The 24,259-nt window shown below is 34.4% G+C and overlaps 1 protein-coding gene across 1 annotated transcript in view; it reads right to left on the bottom strand.

Annotated features, from left to right (window-relative positions):
• The window catches only part of EYS (eyes shut homolog), a 1,534,343-nt gene that overhangs the window by 1,405,048 nt on the left and 105,036 nt on the right, over nucleotides 1-24,259 (bottom strand). Inside the window, exon 5 of the mRNA XM_041742712.1 lies at nucleotides 17,991-18,105. Coding sequence (XP_041598646.1) covers nucleotides 17,991-18,105 — 115 coding nt within the window. The remainder of the gene's footprint in view (nucleotides 1-17,990; nucleotides 18,106-24,259) is intronic.

The following is a 24,259-nucleotide window of genomic DNA, read 5'->3' as shown; positions in this document are numbered from 1 at the left end:
CTTATGATTGGAATTCTGTGGTGTTGGTTGCTATTCTCTTGTCTCCTTTGTGATCTTTTTGAGTACTCTTCTTTTTTTCTTGATAAATCTGACTAGAAGTTTATAAATTTTATTGATTTTTTTCTCAAAGACCAGTTCCTGGATTCAATGATCTGTTCTATTATATTTTTAAAATTCTATATATTTGCTCTAATCTTCATTATTTCCTTCTTTATGCTGGTTTTAAGTTTTGTTTTTTGTTCTATTATTTTTTATCTCCTTTAGGTGTAAAGTTAGGTTGTTTGAAATTTTCCTTGCTTGAGGTAGACCTGTATTGCTATAAACTTTTCCTCTTAGAATCACTTTTGGTGATCCCAAAGGTTTTCGACTCTTGTGTTTGAATTTTCACATAGTTTTTAATTTCTGCTTTTATTTCCTGGTAGACTCATTTATTGTTTAGTAGCGTGTAGTTTAACCTCCATGTATTTGTGTTCTTCCCATTTTTTTTTTCTTGTGATTGACTCCTTTCATAGTGTTATGGTCAGATAAGAATTATGATTTGACTTCAGTCTCCTTGAGTTTGTTGAGACTTGTTTTGTGGACTAATACATGATCTATTTTGAAGAATATTCTATGTGCACTTGAAAAGAATATGTATTCTGCTGTTTTAGAATGGAATGTTCTGAATATAACTTAAATCCATCTGCTCCAGTGTGTTATTCAGAGCCATTGTTTCCTTGTTGATTTTCTGTTTTGATAATCTATAGTTTGATGTCAGTGGAATGATAAAATCTTTTAACATTACTGTGTTATGGTCAGTTAGTTACTTTATATTTGTTATTAATTGTTTTATGTATTTGGGTGCTCCTATGTTGGATGCATAAATATTGACATTTGTTATATCTTCTTGTTGGAATGTACCCTTTTTATTATATAGTGTCCTTCTTTTCTCTTATAGTCTATTTTATTTAAAAAAAATAAAGACTTTTAATTTTATTTATTTGACAGAGAATGAGAGAGAGAGAGAGAGGTCACAAGCAGGTGGAGTGGTAGGCAGAGAGAGAGGGAGAAGCAGGCTCCTTGCCTGTGGGTCTGAGCCAAAGGCAGACAATTAACTGATTGAGCTACCAAGGTGCATGACAGTCTCTATTTTAAATTCTATTTTGTCTAATATAAATATTGCTACTCTGGCTTTCTTTTGACATTCTTTTGCATGATAAATATTTCTCTATTACCTCAGTATCAATCTGCAGTCTAAATGAGTCTCTTTTAGGCAGCATATGGCTATTTTTGTAATCCATTCTGTCAACCTATGTCTTTTGATTGGAGGGCTTAGTCCATTTACATTCAAAGTAATTATTGATAGATATGTAGCTACTGTCACTTTAGTATCTATTTTGTGGTTGTTTTGAAGATTTTCTCTGATCCATTCCTTTCTCTCTTTCATGGTTTACTAATTTCCTTTACTGATATACTTTTATTTCTTTCTCTTTATTCTTCATACATTTATTAGTGGTTTTTGACTTATGATTACCATTAAGTTCTTATATAACATCTTCTACATATAGTGGTCTATATTAAGTTGATGATATATAACATCTACATATAGCATTCTATATTAAGTTGAGGGTCATTTAAGTTTGAACTCATCCTTTATTCTTCCTCTCCCTATATTATAGATATATATTTTTATATTTTATATCATTATATTTTGTGAGTTCCTTGACTGATATTTTACAGAAATATTCATTTTTACTGTTTTGTGTTTCCTATCTTTATATTGTCACTGTTGGTCTCTCATTTCCACTCAGACTCCTTTAATATTTGTTGCAGGTCTGGTTTAGTGGTCATAAACTCCTTGACTTTTTGTTGTCTGGGAAACTTTGTTGGTCACAACTTTGTTGGTTTAGTGGTCATAAACTCCTTGACTTTTTGTCGTCTGGGATTTGGATATCTGTTCCCTTCCTCAGATTAGGGAAGTTTTCAGCTATCATTTATTCAAGTAAATTTTCTGTCCCCTCTTCTCATCTTCTTCTGGGACACCCATGATAAGAATATTATTATGTTTAATGGAGTCACTGAGTTTCTGAAGTCTATTGTTTTCTATATTTTTTTTCTCTCTTTTGCTCATCTTGATTACTTTCCATTACTCTGTCTTCTAGGTCATTACTTAATTCCTCAGCTTCTTCTAGCCTGTCATTCCTTCCATCAAGTGTGTTTCTGATTTTATTTTTTGAGCCCTTTATCTCTGCTTTTATTCCGTACTTCTGTGTCAGTGGTCTCACTGATGTCATCCACTCTGATCTCAATTGCAATTCGTATTTTTTAAAGATTTATTTATTTAAAAATATATTTATTTATTAGGCACCTGGGTGGCTCAGTGGTTTACTTTCTGCCTTTGGTTCCGGTCATGATCCTGGAGGCCTGAGATCAAGTCCCAGATTGGGCTCCTTGTGGGTAGCCGGCTTCTCTCTGCCTATATCTCTGCTTCTCTGTGTCTCTCATGAATAAATAAACTAAATATTAAAAAAATAAAGGTTTATTTATTTATTTATTTAGAGAGTAGAAGGAGGGGCAGATGGAGATGGAGAGAGAAACTCAAGCCTACTCCCTGCTGAAACTGAAGCCTGATGTGGGGCTTCAACTCACAACCCTGAGATCATGAACTGAGCTGAAATCAAGTGTCAGGTGCCTAACTGACTGAGCCACTCAGGTGCCCCCAGTTAGCATCTTTATAATTATTACTTTAAATTCTCTATTAGGTATGTTGCTTATATCTATTTCACTTAGATATCTGGCCCTGGCCTTGTCTTGCTTTTTCATTTGCATGATTTTTTTCTGTCTTTTCATTTTGGCTAAGTCTCTGTGACTCTTTTGCTCTTTAAGGAAAGTCAATACATTGCCTGTTCTTAAGGGTAATGACCTTATGAAGAAGAAGTCCTATTGCAGTATGCCGTGTAATGTCCCCTGTTTTAGCCTCATGCTTCTGTTATTGTCTCCAGTGTGTGCTGCATGTGCTATGTTTTTGTGCTCAACCACTTATCTTTCAGATCAGTCATCTTCAGAGTTCTCTTGCCTGTTGTAGGCCACATTTGGCCCCTGGCCTGAATGTGGTGCATTTAACTATGTGTGCTCTGATCTGTTCGTGAAATGCGACCTATCACCACTGCCGTTAGAACCACAGCTATACACAACTTCCATGTCAGGAGACACATGTGGTGTGAGCAAGGATTTAGACCAGCCTTCTAGGGGATGGGGGCTGCCATGCTGGGACTGAGGCAAGCAAGACTAGGAACAGTGGTCCACCAGAACACTGGGTGATGGTAGAGGTGGGTGGTCAGTGGGGGTGGGGAGGGTTTGGTGTAAGCAACTTGGGTAGCAAGTCTAGGCACTGTGCTGTTAAAACACTTCGAACTGTGCTTATGCTAAGAGGTGGGGCAATTAAGTGTTATTGGCCAGTTCCTTTGTTCCTAGAGGGATCTTTCTATGGAATTTGCCTGTCTGGGATGTGCTCAGAGATGAGCAAATAACCTCAACATGGTGTACCCTAAGCACTCTTCAGATGGCTGTTTCCATACTCGATGTTCCACTGTTTTCCCTACCTTTTCTTCAAGAGCAGCACAATGCCCTCCAGGCTCTATCCCAGTCAAGCCCCCTGACCTTTAAAACTTCTAGGCTTTTAGCCCTGCTGATGTCAGAAGTCACAGAATTCAGCCTCTCTTCATTTCCAAGCCAGTTGCCAACTGCCATGAGCTCCTCTGTGAGTTAGTCTGTCTCTTATCCTTCTCCATGACTTGCCTCCCTTCCCATCATAATGACCAAGATCCGTTTCCTTCTCTGACTCTGTCTCTGTACTTCCAAACTTCTTTGATGTAACCTCGTCTCTATTTCCAGTTGTGACATTTGTTCTGTCAGTATTCAAGGCAATTTCTGGGGTATTCAGGATGAATTGATAGGGTCCTCCTACTCCTACTCCACTGCCATCTTCCAACCTCTCCCTTTCTTCCCATTCTTAAACATATAGATTTTGTAAAATTGTTCTATATTAGTATCCTATGTCAGTATGGATAAACTGTAATATTTTCCAGTGCTATCCTTTCCCTTAATATATTTATTCCCTCTGAAGGACTTTTGTTTTTAAACCTCTGAAACACAGTGTCTATTATTAAATTCCTATCATTGCTTTAAACTAAATGAAGAAAATTAGAAAATGCATGGAAAATCTTCAAAGAGTGAAGTAATTCTTTTATGTTCAATAAGTCCCAAAGAACTATGAAAATAATCTGGTTATCTGTGCTCCTAAATCAACTTATGGCTGCCAGGCTAAAAATGCATTTACTAAAGTCACTAAATCTTAGTGATAGTTTCTCACACATTTTATGGCCTTAAATGCCAAATTACATTCAATTTCAGGAATGTATTTGATAGTCTGAGAAAGGAAGAAATGGTTATCTTTATCATTTACAATAATGTTAAAATTCTTTTTTTAGAGATCCCTGGGTGGCTCAATGGTTTAACACCTGCCTTTGGCCCAGGGTATGATCCTGGAGTCCCAGGATAGAGTCCTGTATCAGGCTCCCTGCATGGAGCCTACCTCTTCCTCTGCCTGTGTCTTTACCTCTCTCTCTCTGTGTATCTCATGAATAAATAAATAAAATCTTAAAAAAAATAAATAAAATTCTTTTATTTAATAAATAAAATATTTAAAAATATAAATAAATAAAATTATTTTCTTTAATTTGTTATTTTCACCTTTCTTTCATAGATTAGTTAACATTTGTCTTATTCTGTGATCAAACAAATGACCGTGGAAAATCAAAGTCCCTATTAAAATTTTCATCCTAGCTAAATTCCAGTGAAAGTTCTTGTAATAGCAGTATAACATTAAGATAATTATTTAACTAAAGAGCTTCATTTTTATTTTTCAATTAAATTATATTCCTCTACAGTTGTTTTTGCTTTGTTTTGTTTATAGTTAAATTTCATCTTTTCTGGAGAAAAACAAACTCTCAACTCCTTTAAACATGTATAATTTTATGTCCACAGCATTTAAAATTTTCCAATTGATGCTGGTTTTTGGGAATAGCCAGGCATATTTTATAAGGTTGCCATCCCAGGAAGAGTACATTCTTAACAGACTGAGTGACTCAAATATATATATGTATATATAATAATATTTACTTGAATAAGTAATGGAAAAATAATTTAATATTTACTAATTTGTTTTAGCACAAATCAAGTTTTTTGGCATTTTGTTACATTACTTCAACTTGACTGAATTTAACATTTTGCTATTTAACTATTTAAACTAAATATTTGTGTAAATATCTTCTCCATCTTAAAAAAAAGTATTAACTAAATCTTTCCCCCAAAAAACTTAGTATTTCCAGTATTATTTTTTAATAATCAATTTCTACCTCACCAATTTTACTTTTATATCTAGCAATTTAAATCTTAAATGTTTTTCCAAATAAGCTATTGAATATATTTTCATAAATGGGTAGATATGAGTATAAGACTTTAACTCTTGGTCCATTTTTTTTTTAACTCTTGGTCTTCATAAAAGAGATCAAGTTGTACCATATTAAAAATACTAAAATTCACCACGGTATCCTCTTTGGGGGTGAGTCTAGATAATTTTATAATTTCCTCAGGTCTTTCTTATCTTATATTTACTTTTTGTATCATCAGTTTTAATGAGGAAATTAAGGACAATGTGCTTCTATGAGTCAATTAGTTTCATTTTCAAGTTCATCTCATTCACTTTGGATAACACCACTGAGTTCTTAAAATCAATACTAAAGAGATAGAATATATGTATTAAAAAAGAAGTGGTTGCCAAATTAGAACTTTGCAGAGTAAGAAGAAGAGAGGCATCTAGGTTTTTAAAACTGAAACTTAATTTATGTATCCTGATTTCTATATTCACTGTTTAAATGAGATGAGTAATTTTAATTTCCTTTGCAAGAAAATTTAGCTAGGTGACAGTCCATATTAAGCCTTTTTGTTACAATTATGTAATTAAACTTTGCACCTCATTGTAAAGAGTTCTAGTCATCAGCATAATGTCAGAAGGAATTTTTGTAAATTAAGAAAGATTGCTTGCAAAAACATACTAACTTCGTGAAGGGCATCTAGAAAGATAAAAAGTTAGGACTTCCGGTGACTACCAGGCTGAGAAAAATTGGTAACTGACAAAGAATAAGTGAAGCAAATGCTTTTATCTGTTCTCATAACAGATGTAAGAATAATTAGGGACTGACCCAGATCTGCTAATAGTAAACCTTTTCACATACAGTGACAACAACCAGCAAAAATACTACCACTCCTATTGTTTTAAGACCTACAATATTCCTTTCGTGACCGTTCATCTGCATTCAGTTCTCATTCTCTGAACTATTCTGTCCAATTGTACATCCAAGTAAGAAAAGTTTATAAGGGCTGGGGAAAGGAGGTAGGAAATACATTGAACATTAAGCATATATTTAAGTATACTCAAGTATGATTAAGTGCTTGTCTGTCTCTCTTGCTGTCAGTTAGAAGAAATAATCCTTTTTCTCTTTCCCCAAATATTTCTTTAAATTTTAGTTAACATACAATGCAATATTAGTTTCAGATGCAGAATTTAGTAATGTATCACTTATATATAACACCCAGTGCAACCCTCAGTTTGTTCTCTACAGTTAAGGGTCTCTCAGTTTGCCCCTTTTTTTCTCCCCTTATGTTCATTTGTTTTGTTTCTTAACTTCCACATATGAGTGAAATTATATGGTATCTGTTTTTCTTTGACTTATTTCACTTAGTATAATACTGTCTAGGTCCATCCATGTCTTTGCAAATGGCAAGATTTCATTCCTTTTTAATCCTTCCTTATAATAGGTGGATACAATCATCAGACCTAAACTTTGAGTGACTACTGTAAAAGCATGAGCTAGGACTGTGGCCGTCTTGTTCAGCTGTGTATGCCTAGGGAGAGTTTCTACAAAGTAGTTTTTCAATAAATATTATTTCAATGAAAACACCTAGTGACATGGCACAAATAAGAAGGCTACAAAACCTGAGATGAAAAAGAAGGGTGGAGACATTTTCCATAGAGACCTCTAACATTTTCACCAAAACCTTTTTCTTAAATATTTTATTTATTTATTCATGAGAGACACAGAGATAAAGGCAGAGACACAGACAGAGGGAGAAGCAGGGAGCTGGATATGGGACTCAATCCTCAGACCCAGGATCACACCTTGAGCCTAAGGCAGACGCTCAACTGCTGAGCCACCCAGGCATCCCTCTTTCACCAAAACTTATTGTGGAAGAATGAAAGTTAGTTAAATCACGGGCCTCTGTGATTACCTGTGATTACATCTATCATCAAGATGTTGGTTGTATAATAAATTATATATGATTTTCACCTTGTAGGGTCGATCACCTCATTTTTAATGTTTTCATTTGTTTCTTATACTGCTAGGTGAAACATTACTTTATAATTTGTTAATGATAATATCAAGATGGTATAGATTACAATTTATAAAAATTATATGTCCATATTGGGGAAAAATACCAGCTAAATAGTGTTCCATGTATAAACCAGCCTTGGTTCAATGCCTGTTATACTAGACAAGTAATTGATAGGACCCTATTTAATTCTCCAATGTATCCTAGTGTGGGTGATAAATTACTAAGTCACGTACACATGCAGGATACATTAGCGGGGGCTATTCCTGTCTGAGTGAGTAATGGGAGAGCAAAATGTTAAAAGACAAGCTCTCACTTTATGAGCATGCCTGCTGTTTCCCTAAGTAGGTGACAAATGGACCCACAAGTATGCCCACCATTTCAAAGTAAACACAGAATTTTAACCAATGAATGAGTCTATTTTTTTCCAAGATACAGAATCAACCAATCATCTTGTTGTTCTTTTTTTTCTGACCTGCACAGATTCATCTGTGTAAGTTAGTTACAGACATTCCTAAAACTCAACAAAAACTAAAAATGGCCTCTAAGAATAAATCTAGAGTGACTTATTTTTGTGTTTCATGTGTATCTTTTGGAGAGGACCTATCCACATTCTTATATTCAAACTTAGTGTTCAGTTAGGGAACTTCCCTAATCATTTTCAGCTAGCAAATTTTTGTGTTAAAAATACATTTTCTTGGAATCTCTGTTTTCTATAGCTGCTATAATAAATCACCATAACCTTACTAGTTTAAAACATTTGTTCTCTTATATTTCTGAAGGTTGGAAGTCCAAAATCAGTCCTATTTAGATAAAGTCAGTTTCAGGACAGCTAGCTGCTTATGCTGGCTCCAGAGGGGTGGAGAATCAGTTTCCTTGCATTTTTCACCTTCTAGTGGCTGCCTTTGTTCCTCCTCTCATGGGTAATCCCTCTACTTTTCAAAGAACAATGTTTCAATCTCTGCTTCAATCGTTACATCACTTTCTCAGTCTCAGTACTTCAGTAGCCCTCTTATAAGGATCTTTATGATTACATCAAGCACATCTGGATAATCCAGGATAACATTATATCAAATCCTTGTCTTGATCACATCTTCAGAGTCTCATTTTCCATGTAAGATAATATTGATAAGTTATAGGGAGTAGAACATGGCATATTTGGGGTACCTTAATTCACCCAACAATACTCTGGGTTCCCAGAAAGTGTTCAGGAAAACTATACCTTCAGTTTATTTCACATCTACTTTTGATATCTCTTTTTTAGGTATTTAGTCTTAGCATATCTATAGATATTATGGTTCTAACTCCTGCCAATGAGCACTTTCAGAGGAAAGTTCCTTCATAGAGGTTCCAAATGTATATGAATGTGACTCACATTCAAGTGTAAAAGTGTAAATATCTACACTTTTAAAAAATAGTTTCAGCAAATGTTTATCTTATTTTTATTTTTATTTTTTTAGAAGGCAAATTTTAAAATTGCAAATATTCTTGCAATTAAATTTTTTTCTTGCAAATTTTTTTTTTCAGTTTCTTTTTTCTGGTTTTATTATCAATGAAGACCTATTGGAGCCTAAAATTCTCTAAGACTTTTAAAGTGTTTATATTTATTTCCTTTAAATATGAACATTTCAACTATTCACAATGATTGCACTAGTTAGATTAAGTTGTCACCTCTTATGCTTTCTTAATTTACTTTATTTTATCAACTGATATAAAAATTCTCCTTAAAGTAGGCAAAAGAAACAATAAAAGATATGGTTTAAACTCCCTACATTATTCTTATAAATTGCTAATAGTATAAAATCAAATAAAATACATTCTTAAAATGTGAGACAAGTTTTTTAATATATTCATCATTTAAGTTTATTCATCATTAGCTATTACATAACTGGTACTAATTATTATAATCACATAGAAAATATGTAGAATTACAAAGTACTACTGTAAATCTGTTGACTTATATATGTATTCTGTATCTACAAGTCATATTGGCATAAGTTCTAATCCTTGAGTATTTCTATTTTGTCCTACAACTATTAAGACACCATTATATTTTCTGTACACAAAGTTCTTGACATATAATAAAAACTGTGTCACAACTTTAATTTCTATTAATTCTTCAAAGATGGGAATACCTGTTGCTTTTTTATTGCTTGCTGCCTAGGAAGACGGTATCAAGAGGGCTCAGACAATACTTTGCAAGTCTAACCATAAAAAAATATATATATTCTACAACTTTTTGTGACTAACAATGTAGAACAATAAAATCATTTGAGAATTGGTTAAACACGAACCCAAGGAAAATTTTTTCTTGAGTTCTTTGAAAAAAATTATCCAACTCAAAACATGTTGTTTGTGCTTGCTTATTTAAAATATGCTTGTGATTCAAATGATTAAAATATATTGAAAAACTAAAATAAAGAAGTAACATATGCACAGGAAAAAAGACTTAAAAGTTTAAAGCTACTGTGAGGACACTATTCTCTTTCAAACACTATTTTAGGCAACAGCCAACTTCCCTACCAAACATCTGAACAGAAGCAGGATAAATCACCCACCTAATGAAGTAGATAGAGAAAGCCATTGAGAAACTTGTCTATGAAAGAGAGAGAAGAGCAAAGGAATAACAATTTCCGAGGTATAAGACATGAATCAGAAGATTATTGGAGTGGACTCTGATTATATAACCTTATTAAAACTATTTCAAGCTGTTCAATGGCTCTTTAATTTAGCCATTTTATGTTTAATAAACCTAGAATCCTACACCTGTCTCCTCCTCCTTAAAAACAAAGTAGAGAGAACTTGTTCTCTTTACGTATTTCATGCTACTTAACCTCCAAACTTTTCTTCTAAATGTTCAATAATATAAATAAGGAGAAAAAATTCAAACAAATGTATTCTACGTCAGTATTTCAGAGAGAAGGACTGAGAAGCTGATGTGACCAACCAGCATATATTCCTCTTTCTGAACTGAAAGTAACTAGTCTGTTCCCAATGAATGAAGAAAAAGCATAGGAAATCAATTTGACTTAAGCAATCTATGTACCTAACTCAGTTGCAGGGCCCAGATAAGCTAGAAAAAATGTTTCTCAGTTTGAAATCCTATTTTATGCTAGGGTTCTGGTGGTTTGAGAAAAAACTTAAGTCTGAGGTTATTTTAACTTTCATAAAGATTATTTTCCATTCTGTGCACAGGTTTAACTATTTTCCAACTTACACAGTCTAAACTTCCTCTAAGGCTGGTTTTCCCAACTACAGCAGTACAGATATTTGGGCCTGATGTTTCTTTGTTGTGGAGGACTGTCATGTACATTGCAGGATGCTTACCAAGCAAATATGGCCGCTATCCACCAGACACCAGTAGCAGACTCAGTCTCTACCTGTGACAACCACAGATGTCTCCAGACACTGACAAGTATCCCCCAGGGGACAAAATTGCACTTGGTTGCTCTAGGGATCTTTTGCATCGAACCTTACCCATTCTTCTCCAGAGATGTCTGTATCTCTCACTACAAACTATGGCACTATCCATCCATTCTCTAAACCTCAAGAGGTGTCTCTGAAGATTGAGAAAGCATGAACATTTCAGTGCATTTTTCTGCTTGAGGTTTCTTTTTTTTTTTTGACGTTTCAATTACAAGGCACCTTTAGTTTAGAATAGTTATGGGTCAGTAGGAAATAGTTTCAGCTTTTCTGTTCAATTTAGACTTTTGCAACAGATCACAGTGTAAATTTTAGATTTTTTTTCACTTTGTACATGTGCATAAACTAATACTTCGAGTGTTCATAACATATTTAGATTATTCAATGTCCCTTTCTTGAATTTATTGAGCTTTACAATTTTTTTACATTAAGAAAATTTGTGACTAACAATGCAGAACAATAAAATCATTTGAGAATTGGTTAAACATGAACCCAAGGAAAACTTTTTCTTGAGTTCTTTGAAAACATTTATACAAGTCAAAACATGTTTGTTTGAAATGTACCTCTCTCCAAATTCCATGTCAAGCTAATTTTGGCTACTCCATTACTAAGAGAGAGGTCTCCTGTTGGTCAGTTTCTAAAGTCTGTGCTCTTCCTATATAGAAGCATCCTTCCAAAGAGGTTCCCATCTGCTACACTTGCAAGACTTGCCTTTACTGAAATATTGCTGCCTTCTTGGGAAGAAGGGTAGTCTTGTACAAAGAAACAAAGACATCTACCTACATAGAGCTTAAATTTCAGCCTAATATACTCTAATAGACAATGAAACAGATATATGAAGAACTATACTGTTATCTGGGAAACTGGATGTCAATAGTTAAGAAGAAAAAAAGGAGATGACATGTGCAGGCCAGAAGTGAGTATTTAACATTTTCAATTGAATGTCTATGAAAGAACTCACTGTAAAGCTAAACATTTGTGAAAATATCTAAACAGAATGGAGAGCCTCACAAACCAAAAATTTGGTCAAAATCTTCAAGATAAAGGCTCTGAGGTAGGACAAAGTACACCTGGTTTCTTCTGGAAACTTTGAAGGCATTCTTGCTATTTTAGTGTGAGTCAGAAGGAATATGATCACAATGAGCCTCTGGTTAAATGCTTACCTGATCTAGCCCCTGAAAAGTCTATTTCCATGAATCTTCAAATTCTTGTGTGTGTGTGTGTGTGTGTGTGTGTGTGAGAGAGAGAGAGAGAGAGAGAGAGAGAGAGAGATTGAAAGAGAGAAGGAGGGAGGAATATTCTGTTTAGATTTTCTGTTGTTGCAACTAAAATTTAAAAATGCTAACTCCTACCCCAAATGCAAATTGTATTCATATGGAATTCTAATTTGAGCTTTACTTCTTTCAGTGTTCAGTGTGAGTTTGCATAAGTCACGCTTGGTGAAAATTATTGTAAAAAAAAAAAGATTTAACTAGAGGATGGAAATAGAAAAGAGGAATGAAACAGATGGTAAACTAGATGAGTTTTAAATTTTGTTTTTTTGTTGGTTCCCCAGTGAAACCTTATAGGAAACTTAAAAAGATGAGATAAAACATAAACTGCTTCCTTATATCTGCATCCCTGAACCAGCTATAAAAGAAGAGAACCAAAGGAACTGTGTATAAAGCTCTCATGGTATTTTCTTTGATGGTATAAAAAGCAGTAGTCAACAATTCTGTCATAACATCAGGAAATTATAAAATATTTGGATAGGCACAGACCAGAAATTGTGGCTCTACGTATAATATCTATTAAAAATGAAATTAAATGTATTAGTAAATCATTGAAATTCTAAGGAAAAAAAATCCTGAATCATTGCTACAAGGCAATGTAACTAGCATTTAATTGCATAATGTCTATATTTTTAGTTTATTGTGAGGATATTATCAATGATATTTTTTAATTTAGTAGTTATAGTTTATTCACGTTTATAAACATGAAAATTACAATACCAGTTTTTCCCCTTTTTCACTACGAGTTCTTAATTTTTTCAGTGATTTATTTTTGATGGTTATTAGAAATCTGACTCTAATTTGGGAAGTAATTGTTTTATCATGGGGGCTATTCATGTTATTAATATTGAGATTAATATTGACATTGTGAAAGTGCTTGATTAGAAATACCTCATCACAATTTCAATGAGAAAGTTCAGCATCCTTCTGCTACTTTAATTATAGAGAAAATGAATCGAAAAAACGGAAATTTAACTCATGATGAAGAGCATGGCTTAGAATTAATAAGTTTCTAACCTATACTTTTTTTTACCTATAATAATGTCCAGCCTGTAGCACTTACTATAAACTTATCTTAAAGTAATTATAGAATATGCTTTATTCTTCATAATACTTCAATTAAATGTATATTTAACGGAATAAATAATTTTTTTTCTGATTACAATTTTAATCTAATTTCATTAATAGGAGTAAACCTCTGTTACATTGTTGATTTAGGTCCTTTTAGCCCATATTATGCATATCAATAAAATCAAGTATCATCTAGGCTCCACTAGCCAACACAACTCTGGTTAACCTTGGTGTTAAGTTAGGTCTGGATTTTAACTCAGAGCCTCTCTGTGATTCCATAAACCATTCTTCCCCATGATGCTCTGTGGCTCCCTACATCCCTGTCCCTGGGTGTATTAACTTGTTCCTAGACTACATAGGTTGCAGGCCACAGATACTCTTTCCATTAAGTCAATTCAGAAACATAGGGAAAATTTACATTTATTAAAAAATGACAAAATCCTGAGTGATTATGGGGATGGTTAAATTAGAACCTACATCACTTTGTACCATCTAAGTGGTTCTCCCCATTCCTGTACTTCTTACTCCCTAGAAAACCTGGGCTCTTGATATATAATCTTTCATGATGTCTGAACACTCTGGAGGGTAAACCCAATGGATAATCTCTGTGGGAGTAGTGCTGTCATGCCTGTTGACCTCTCCCACAATACAAGAAGGATATATTCTATTTTGTTACAAGATAAATACCTTATATGTACACATCTAAATCCAAATTGCAGTTAGAATAATATAGCTATTTTTTGTCAAATGATTATTTTTAAAATACCACAATACACTTCAAAAATATAGTCTAAATTGGATGCATACTCTATTATAAGGATACATTATAATTGTAAGCTATTTTTGTTGCTTAATTTGATTGCTTTTATTATAAAATAAACATTAATATTGTGAATATTTTCTACACATGATTAACGTTATCCTGCTTTCTTATTTCAGGTATTTCTAGATGTTGAATTATTACAGATGGAAATACTTTAGGTATATACTCTAAATTTCCAACTAGTGGTTCTATTTTCTTTGAATACATGTGAAAATGCCATTGCATTAAATGTGTATACTTTTCTGTTTTATTTTTTTTAAGATTTTATTTATTCATTCATGAAAGACACAGAGAGAGAGGCAGAGACATAGGTAGAGGGTGAAGCAGGCTCCCTGTGGGTAGCCCAATGAGGGACACGATCCTAGGACCCTAGGATCATGACCTGAGCCAAAGGCAGAGGCTCAACCACTGAGCCACCCAGGTGCCCTCCTACTTTTGTATTTAATGCAGAAGTATAAAATGTTATGTCTATATTGCTTTAAATGGTATTTCACTTATTTGAACATTTTAACAGTGTGTTTATTTTCCAATTGTGTTTTTATTTTAAGATTACTTTTAAAAATATACTGTCTAAATTTATTTTTTCTATATAAAATATCTGATATAGTATACATATCGTTTTGCCTGACATAACGAATATGCTCCACTATGACAGATTTTTTTTTTTAACTTCTTGGCAAGCAGTCAAGTGTCAAGGTATTCAATTAGGACATAGAGCCAAAGTGAAAATAGTAATATTTAAGTTTTTATTCACTTACTGCCACAGTGCCATTGACAGGAGCAAAGAGGCACCAGACATTTATTCCCCTGAGGAACAACATGGGGCAAGATCCAATGGATGCAGTGCAGATAAGGGAATTCTCTCATTGCTAAGGATACCTGAAAAAAAGGCTCTTGACCCTTTATGGATTTGGTGGGGAGGTAGAGAAAGAAGGCTAAGAGTGGAAAAGTATTAAGTAAATGTGAAAAAATGTGGCTCAGTCAAGGCCCCCTCTATAAAGAAGTCTCCTTGGAGGCATATGGGAAATGCCCCATAATGCCCTCTGCTTCCCCATAATGGAAAAGCCCTCTGAATAAGGTACCTGCGTTGTTGAGAAGAGTAAATAATCTGCAACTGTTGTGTTGACATTTTGTAGTCATTTAGGTCAGTGGATTGATATTACTGTTCACATTCTGTATATCCTTACTGACTTCTGTCTACTTATTCTATCAATTACTGAAAGGGAAGTATTCATATCAACTATTATTGTAGTTTTACTTATTCCTCTTATGTCAGTTATTCCTCTTATGTCAGTTTCTGGTTCACATATTTTGAATATCTTTTATAAATATATAATTCAAGATAATTAGTCGACCTACTTATTTTTATGAAATAAAGTCCTTCATCTCTAATGGTTCCTTATATGGAAATCTACCTTATTAATAAAAGTATACCATATTTATTTTACCTAATTTTATATATCTCTCATTATTTTACCTAATTTTATATATCTCTCATTATTTTACTTTGCTTAATTTTTATATGATATATATCTCTCATTATTTTACTTTCAATAGATCTCTATATTTTTAAATAAAATGAGTACCTTTTAAACATCTGAGTTTTGCTTCATGTCCCATTAATAATATCTACCTATTAACTGAAGTGTGTGATCAATTTATGTTTACTGTGATCCTGGATATAGTTGGATTTAAGTGTATCAGATACTATTTGCTTCTTTTATGACTGTTCTCTTTTCCTTCCCTCTGAATATAAATATATTTGTTTTCTCCAAATAGGAGGAGAGATAGTTTAAAATCTCTTCCTAAAATATTATAGTTCATCATATCGTCCCTGTGAAATTGGTTGATATATTCAAAAGTTTAAAAGGCAAACATCAGAGAAAAACAAATATAAGTTAAAAATTCCAAAAATGTTTCTTATATTTACATGCTAAAATAATTTGAAAATAATATAGATATAAATATAATTTTTTTTCTTTATATATCATATTGAACTTAAATATCATGAAAATTAGTTAATTCCCACCATTCATCACCATTACAATATACTCGCATATCTACCATAAATTTAAAATTAAATTAATTTAAATATAAACTATATTGGAGCATCAAGATAGCCATAACAGGATTATTAATCAGTAGGGAAAAGCATATTTTTGAAAAAGTATTATACTGTTAAAAATATTACTAATGTAGATTATCTTCATAATCACCTAAATTTTAACCCAAATGAGAAGGCCAATAGTAATTTTTCTTGCTAATATTTTATCTAGTGGAAGTTATTAAACTTAAAGTAGAATTACAGAGAAAGCAAATATGGCAAGGTGATGATAAAGTCCAACCAAAGTCCTTCAAAAGGAAATAAAACTGAAATTAGAGTCACTAATGTATAGATAATTGTTGAGACAATAGAATAGGTGAGATTTTCCAGGAGAAATGATGGTGGAGGAAGAGAAATTTAAAAATAACAGTCAGAGACAAATTCTCAGAGACTATCCCAAGACAAAACAGAAACCAAAATCCAAAACATAAATAGTGTAACATAAAAGAAATTCAAACCAAAGCAGGAAAGACATCTCAATTAGATAATCTCATACTAAGGAAAGGGTAAATATATTTTAAAGGAAAAAGAGATGCTACTACATTCTTTATACTTAGAGTAGAAATGTACAGTACATAAAAGTATGAGTTCTGGAGTTGCTTGGAGTAAGTAAGCTTAAATCTAGCTTAATCCATCCTTACCAACATGTATGAATTTGGGAAAATATTAAAAGCTCAATAGACATTTTAATTTTCCATAAAATGGAATGGTATTTATATGAAGATCAAATGATGCACTGACCATAAATGACAAGCTATAATATCAAAGTGTTATAGCTGCAAAATAAATGTTATGTTCTTATCCTATATATTCTTGTATAGTAACATTATTATAATTCAGCACGTTTCCAGAAGTATCCACATAAATTTGTCCACGATTTATTCCATAAGTTGGCTTTCCATTACTTTAAAAATATTTTTAAAAATAGTTTGTATTTAGAAAAAAACAATAAAATGCATGTCATAATCCTACTGTCATTATTTGCCAAAACAGTTTTAAGAAATAAAGTATCATAGATCGGAAGTCCCCTCTGTACTCTCACTGGTCTCCACATCTGTCTCTTTACAGAGAGCCTGCTAGTGAAGCCAGTGTGTATATTTCTGATATATGTGTTTATATTTTTGCTATATATTTATCAATCATAGAAAATATAGACTTTTTGTGTTTAAAAATTTAATTAATTATTATCAGGCTAACTATCTGTATGTCAGTTTTCAGTAAGGTTTTAACATACAACATTATGTTTTGGTACTTATAACTACATGTATTAGTACTGAAAATAAGTGCACTTATTTTAACCACTCATTATAATTCCCTGGTATGGCTATGCTATGATGAATTTATCCACTTTCTTATCCATAGGCTTCAATTTGTTTCAGATTTGCTGTGAAAATTCTTTTAGTGCATACCTGATTATTTCTCCAATAGACATATCTGCTGAGTTGTAGGATATGCCTTACTGTGTGTAGCACACCCATTGTGTACCTGTAAAGTCATTTCAAATACTATCCACCAGAAAAAAGCATATTTGTATATTCTAAGAGACTAATTTTATTCTCCATCTAGTTTAAGAGCTTAACGCATTAGTAACTATGGTTTTATATATACAGAGATATATCACCAGGACTCAATTAGCTACATACTTATTTTATAATAAACACACTGCCTAGAACTCCAGTTAATGCCCTCCCAACATAATTCTTATAAGTTAAAAAAATCTTTGTTAGTTACCTTTATATAAGTCATGTTTAAATATACATATAAAGATATAATTCTCTAGATTAATAAAAGCATTTGAAATACAGACTGCCTGAAGCTATTGTATTTTCAAGTGCTAAATTACTCTGCCATGTATTAAATTACTTACTCTGAATCCTCCACTTATACTGAAACACCATTCTTCATTCAGACAGTTGATGCTGAGCAGTCTACAGTGGTCAATTACTTTCTCACAGTTTTTTCCAGCAAATCCTGGCAAACAACTGTAAATACATCAGTGTAAATAAGAAAAGTTACAATTTAAATATTTTCACAAAAGCCTATTAACAGTCTGACAAAAATAATGATGCTTTGTTTACATTACATACAACATAAATTATTACCTGGTATTTTTAATCATTAATTTTGTCTATGCATACTTGTGTTCCTAGCAAAGGAGAAAAAATGATCTACTTAGTGAGAATCCGAATAAACTACATTCATTTAATAGTATTAATATTATCTTTTGAGAATTTAACTGTAAAATCAACTTTGGCCTAACTAAATATTTAACAATAAAATATAGGTTTTAGAAAACTATTGGAGGGATCCCTGGGTGGCGCAGCGGTTTGGCGCCTGCCTTTGGCCCAGGGCGCGATCCTGGAGACCCGGGATCGAATCCCACATCGGGCTCCCGGTGCATGGAGCCTGCTTCTCCCTCTGCCTGTGTCTCTGCCTCTCTCTCTCTCTCACTGTGTGCCTATCATAAATAAATAAAAATTAAAAAAAAATATTTAAAAAAAAAAAAAAAAAGGAAAACTATTGGAATAAGTAAGACAATTATTAAAATGTGAAAAAAATGGTGAAAAGTGAGATTTCTAATGCTTAGTGAAGCCATTGTACACAGATGATGTGCTCAAGGATTTAATGACACACATATATTCTGAGACATAGTATAAAGAGTTATACAGAACAGTAATGGTATGGTCACAGGCTAATTATAGTATTTTATTTATTGTCATCTTTACTTTTTTTTTTCTTTTCTAAATTAAGCAACCTTATAGTGTAAGTGCCTAGGAATAAGCTTTTTTGATTGTAATGGCAATGCCTGACATTAAGCTTTAGATTGCCAAGGTGTCTATTTCAGATATCCATCTCAAATAAACATATTGCCAGCTGAGATAAGAAGCCAGCCCTTCCCCACTCCTGAAGTCCTCTTTATACAAATCCCTGTGTAACTAAATAATTGGCCACTTTCTTGCTCCCCAATTCCCACTCTTTCATTCTAAATTCACCAATATAGAGTGAGTCTGTGAAATCCTAAGGCACTCCACTCTTGACTCCAATAAAGGCAAAACCCCAGGTCTACATACTTTCTTTCTCTAACCACAACTTGACTTCTGGCCTGTGGATATGCCCTGTACCCCCCAGGAATCATGAGTAATAAACTTTGTTTTTCAAAGATACCTGATGGTTGATGCTAGGTGCATCTTGCAAGCAGAAGTACCACAGAGGCCACAACATTGGCTCCTGTGGGATAAACGTATATGGAGGCTGCCCCAAGTAATATGGGCTCTGGTGAGTGCCCCAGGCATTCCTGGCTAATAACATCACTATAGAGATAGGTTGAGACACAACACAAATCTGGATTCCAGTTTATTGTAGTTCATTAGCTGTAATCAGTAAGATGCTAATATATGAGGTACTATATTCCTTTGCCTTCACTCTCATTAATTTGTGAGATATATTCTGGTACTTTAAATCACATTTAGTAAATTATCTATTAAAAGTGAATAGAGGGGGATGCCTGGGTGGCTGAGCGGTTTAGCGTCTGCCTTTGGTCCAGGGCGAGATCCTGGAGTCCCGGGATCAAGTCCCATGTCAGGCTCCCGGCATGGGCCTGCTTCTCCCTCCTCCTGTGTCTCTCTGTCTCTGTCTCTGTCTCTGTCTCTGTCTCTCTCTCTCTCTCTATGTCTATCATAAATAAATAAATCCTTTGAAAAAAAATAAAAAATAAAAAAAAATAAAGTGAATAGAGGGCAGCCCGGGTGGGTCAGCGGTTTAGCGCGCCTTCAGCCCGGGGTGTGATTCTGGTGACCGGGAATCGAGTCCCACGTCGGGCTCCCTGCATGGAGCCTGCTTCTCCCTCTGCCTGTGTCTCTGCTTCTCTCTCTCTCTCGTTCTCTCTCTCTCTCTCTGTGTGCGTGTCTCTCATGAATAAATAAATAAAATCTTTTTAAAAAATAAATAAAAGTGAATGGAGCATCAAATTCAATGACAATGCATCTCTCTAAGTAGATACTAGAGATTTTAGGATCAAAATAATACTGTTTAAGAAAAAATATATTTAGAGAGACAGAACAAGGGAGGGTGTATATGTGGGAGGGGAGCAGGAGATAGAGAGAGCAAGTGAGCATATTTAAAGCAGGCTCCACACCTAGCACAGAGCTCAGGACAGGGCTTGATTCATGACCCTGAGATCATGAAATGAACTAAAACCAAGAGTCAAGCACTTACCCAATTGAGCCACCCAGGAGCCCTCAAAATACTTCTTAAGACTATGTTGTTACAAGCTGATTTAATAACAAAGTGAATTGTACCAAACAATTACTTCAAATTTCTTACAAGAACAATAATTTCATAAAAGAAGGAATCAAAGGCCTCATTGACACAGTTTAACTGAAATAGCATCAGTAAAATACTTTAGTAATTCTCTTTTCCTGTTCTTCAAGGCACAGCTTGGCACTTTCACTTTATAGAATTAAATCATTCCTTCATTTGTGTCAAGAATAACATCCATTTTTTAGAACCTACTATGTGCCAGCCACTAGGTTAATTATTTTCACACAATTTTCATATTTTCTCATTCAGCCATTATAAAACCTGTGTGATACATATTGTTACCACTGTATTACATGAAGGAATAAACTCAGAGAAGTTAAGAGATTTACTTTGGTTATATCACTAGTTTTAGGGCTATTATTAAAATTAAGTATGGTCTTAACTTTATTTTTTATTTTATATTTTAAAAAGATTTTATTTGTTTATTCATGAGAGATGAGAGAGAGAGAGAGAGAGAGAGAGAGAGGCAGAGACACAGGCAGAGGGAGAAGCAGGCTCCATGCAGGGAATTTGATGTGGGACTCACACCCTGAGCCGAAGGCAGACGCTCAACCACTGAGCCACCCAGGCTTCCCAGTATGGTCTTAACTTTAAATGTATTGTATTTGCTACTCCATTAATAAAACCTGTTAGGAAATGTTGACTTTACTTCTCTCATTTTGAGGATCTATATAGAAACCCAGAAACCACACCAAGTAGCACTTTGTTGTGAAAGGTATCATTCCCACCCTTCCCTACTAGGGGTAAGGAGTAGCAGGAATACGAAAGCACCAGAATATCTTCAAATTTTGGTGAGTGATACTTATCATGTCTCAATTCTCCTTTTAGGGGGAATGAATCAAACTGTGGTATTTGGACTTATATTATTCTGGAGTATGGTTTCCAAAGAGAAGGATTAGAGCTTCAATGAAGAACTAATATTCAGTCATTCATGAGATCAGATTAACAAGTTGCTAAATGAAGATTAGGGAGTAGTAACTCTGAGAAAAATATTTCTAAGTAGAACTTATTAATTATGAAAAATTGTGCCAAAGTGTTAGTACTCTCACAGTATACTAAGAAAGAAGCCCTAAAATATTAGGGCTATAATATATTGGTCCAGGGAGATTTAACCCAAAGCCAAAGGAAACCCACAGGAGAAAATTTTCCTGTTGAGTTACAGGCTATCAACCCTCCATGCCTCCACTCCTACTTATGGTTTGAAATTTAAGAGGAGATCCTGAATGTCATCCAAATGATACCCTAACAACTTAGTCTGCAGCCAGGGAGAGCAAAGGCTTGAATAGTATTCTTGCCACTTAAGAATTTAAACCAGAAAAAGCACAGACAAAGAAAAATACATAAAAACAAACTCTAGAATAATACGGATACTTTGAGAAATTCTATTACAAAAGTTCAAGTAAAGATGAAAGATGCTAAAGGTAAGGGGAAAACACATAAGAGAGAAATTTCAAGTAGTGTCAACAGTTCAGCTCAATAAGTTAGATAAGACTTTTTATGAAATACAATATAGAAAATAATATTGTGAAATAGTATGTAAATAAGATGATTTAGTGACTAAGAAAAATTAAAATGGAGCCAAATGAATTTAGAAAGAAGTGTTTTGAAATAAAAGTAGATAGAAATAAAATACGTTCAATATAAAGAATAAAGCCAGAATAATCACCTCACTCCCCCTTAAAAATGTCAAAAGTAGTGTACAGTTCATATTTGAGAATATATAGCAAAAAGTGGAAGAAAAAGAAAATACAAAAAAATGAACACTTAAAACAGAGTGAATCGGAATATTTGAACAGTTTGATAAGGACAAAGATGCATTTTATGAATTGGTCTGTGTGATTATCATAACGTGATAGCTAATATTTGACAATTTAAAAAACTGTGAATTTTATTATATTTAGTTTTTCCACCTTTTCTTCATTCATATTTCAACTGTGATAAACTATACTGGCCTACTTCTACATTCTGTATGACATTACAATAGGCTGATTTTTCTTAAAAAGTTTTTTTAGGCCATATACAGTACCCAATAATTTTAAATGAAGACTTAGTACAAAATTACACTGACTACATTTCACATCAAGAGAAAAGTACTACAATTAAGGCCAGAGTCATTTATTTAAAAAGATCATGAGATAGATATTTTTTCTGGAATGTGTAATTAAGAAATCAAGAGAAGGAACACAAATACACAAAAATAAAAATGCAAAAGGGAATATGAGGACAAATGGAAGCTAAGAACACTACATACACTCAGTACAAATATGCTAAAAAGTTTATGTCAAAATATAGATTGCCAAAATTGAATGAAAATAAGAATAGCTAAATAGAACAAAAATTTGGTGGAACTGACTAAAAGATGCTGGGCTTATTTATTTATATGGATGAAGAATTCAAATTCCTATGAAAGAGATGATTCTCGTGATATGTAAGTCTTAAGCCTAAGAAAATGTACACTAGTTACCTATCAGTTATCAAAAATAATCAGAATTTGGATACAAAAGTCTCAAAATTTACAAAAAAAAAAAAAAAAAGTTACCACCAAACTCGTATTTGAAAATGAAAACAAACATGTTGTATCAGTTGACACAAAATTCTATTTCTAGGAATTTATCCTGAAGAAAATAATCAGACATAATGAATATACATTTATATCCATATTTCCCCTATGATATTCCAAAGTAGATCCTGAATTTCATCCAAATGATACAGAAAGGAGACAACTGCTAATGGAAGAGATCATTCTAGTCCATCACTCTAGCCTATTGCCACTGTTCCCATACTATCAATAATCCAAGGACCTTATGAAAAAGAAACCAATTCCTGTCCAAATTGTCCATTCTTCTTCATAAACCTTGGTCATCGGGAGAGAAGGCTGGCAAGATGGAGGAGAGGTAGGGTCCTCCACTCACCGGCCCCACCAACTTACCTAGATCACTTTCAAACCATGCTGAAAACCTACGAATTCGACATGAGATTTAAAGAGAGAACAGCTGGAACGCTACAGAGAGAAGGGTTTTTGCTTCTAACAAGGTAGGAAGGAGGAAAAAAAAAAAAAATCCAGTTGGGGAGGGGCCCGTGAAGGCCGGGCTAAGGCTGCTGCGAGAGCCTCTGAGAGAGGAGAACCCAGCCCCGGAGAAGCGGGAACTTCAAAAATCCACACCAGATTCTTCCCGGATAGAAGGTGCTTAGCAGGGCAACCAGGCAGAACTGCAGGAGGAGCAGTGGGGCCTCCAGGTTCCCGAGGTCACTAACAGAGGAAGTGCTCCCAGAGGAAAGCGCACCACACACCGCACACACTGGGGCGAGCTCAGTAAAGGGCTGGAGCGGGCACCTGGCGGGGCTTTGGGGAGAAGCCCGTGGGTCAGGCGGGAGCTCTGGGAGGAGGGGGCTGTCCCCATCAGGAGCCACGGCCCCAGGACTGCGATACCAGCAGCACAAGCACCAGATCACAGAGCACCGGGGGACCCAGCCCAGGATCCTGTGCTCCCCCCGGGACAGGTGGAGGTGTGGAGGGCACAGGACAGTGAGGATGCTCTTGCCCCTGAGTGCCCCCAAGCTGTGCGGGTCAGTGCACCCTGCCCCGGGAGCATCTAGGCCAGTGTGGACTGGGAGCTGCAGTAGTTACTGTGGGAGCTGACTCCAGAGCTGGAGAGCTGGCTGCCACCAGTGTTGTTGTTCCTCCTTGTGTCACCTAGTGCCTGGAAAAGGCAGGCTGCCAGGGAACAGAGGCCTCACGGTGTAAACAGTTCCCACTGAGCCCGGCACCTGGTGGAGGGCGGGGCAGCTCCCCCAGGTGCATACACCTGAGAGTCA

This window comes from Vulpes lagopus, chromosome 1 (genome assembly GCF_018345385.1).
Source record: "Vulpes lagopus strain Blue_001 chromosome 1, ASM1834538v1, whole genome shotgun sequence".
Taxonomy (NCBI): Eukaryota; Metazoa; Chordata; class Mammalia; order Carnivora; family Canidae; genus Vulpes; species Vulpes lagopus.
This window is presented reverse-complemented; position numbering and strand designations above follow the sequence as displayed.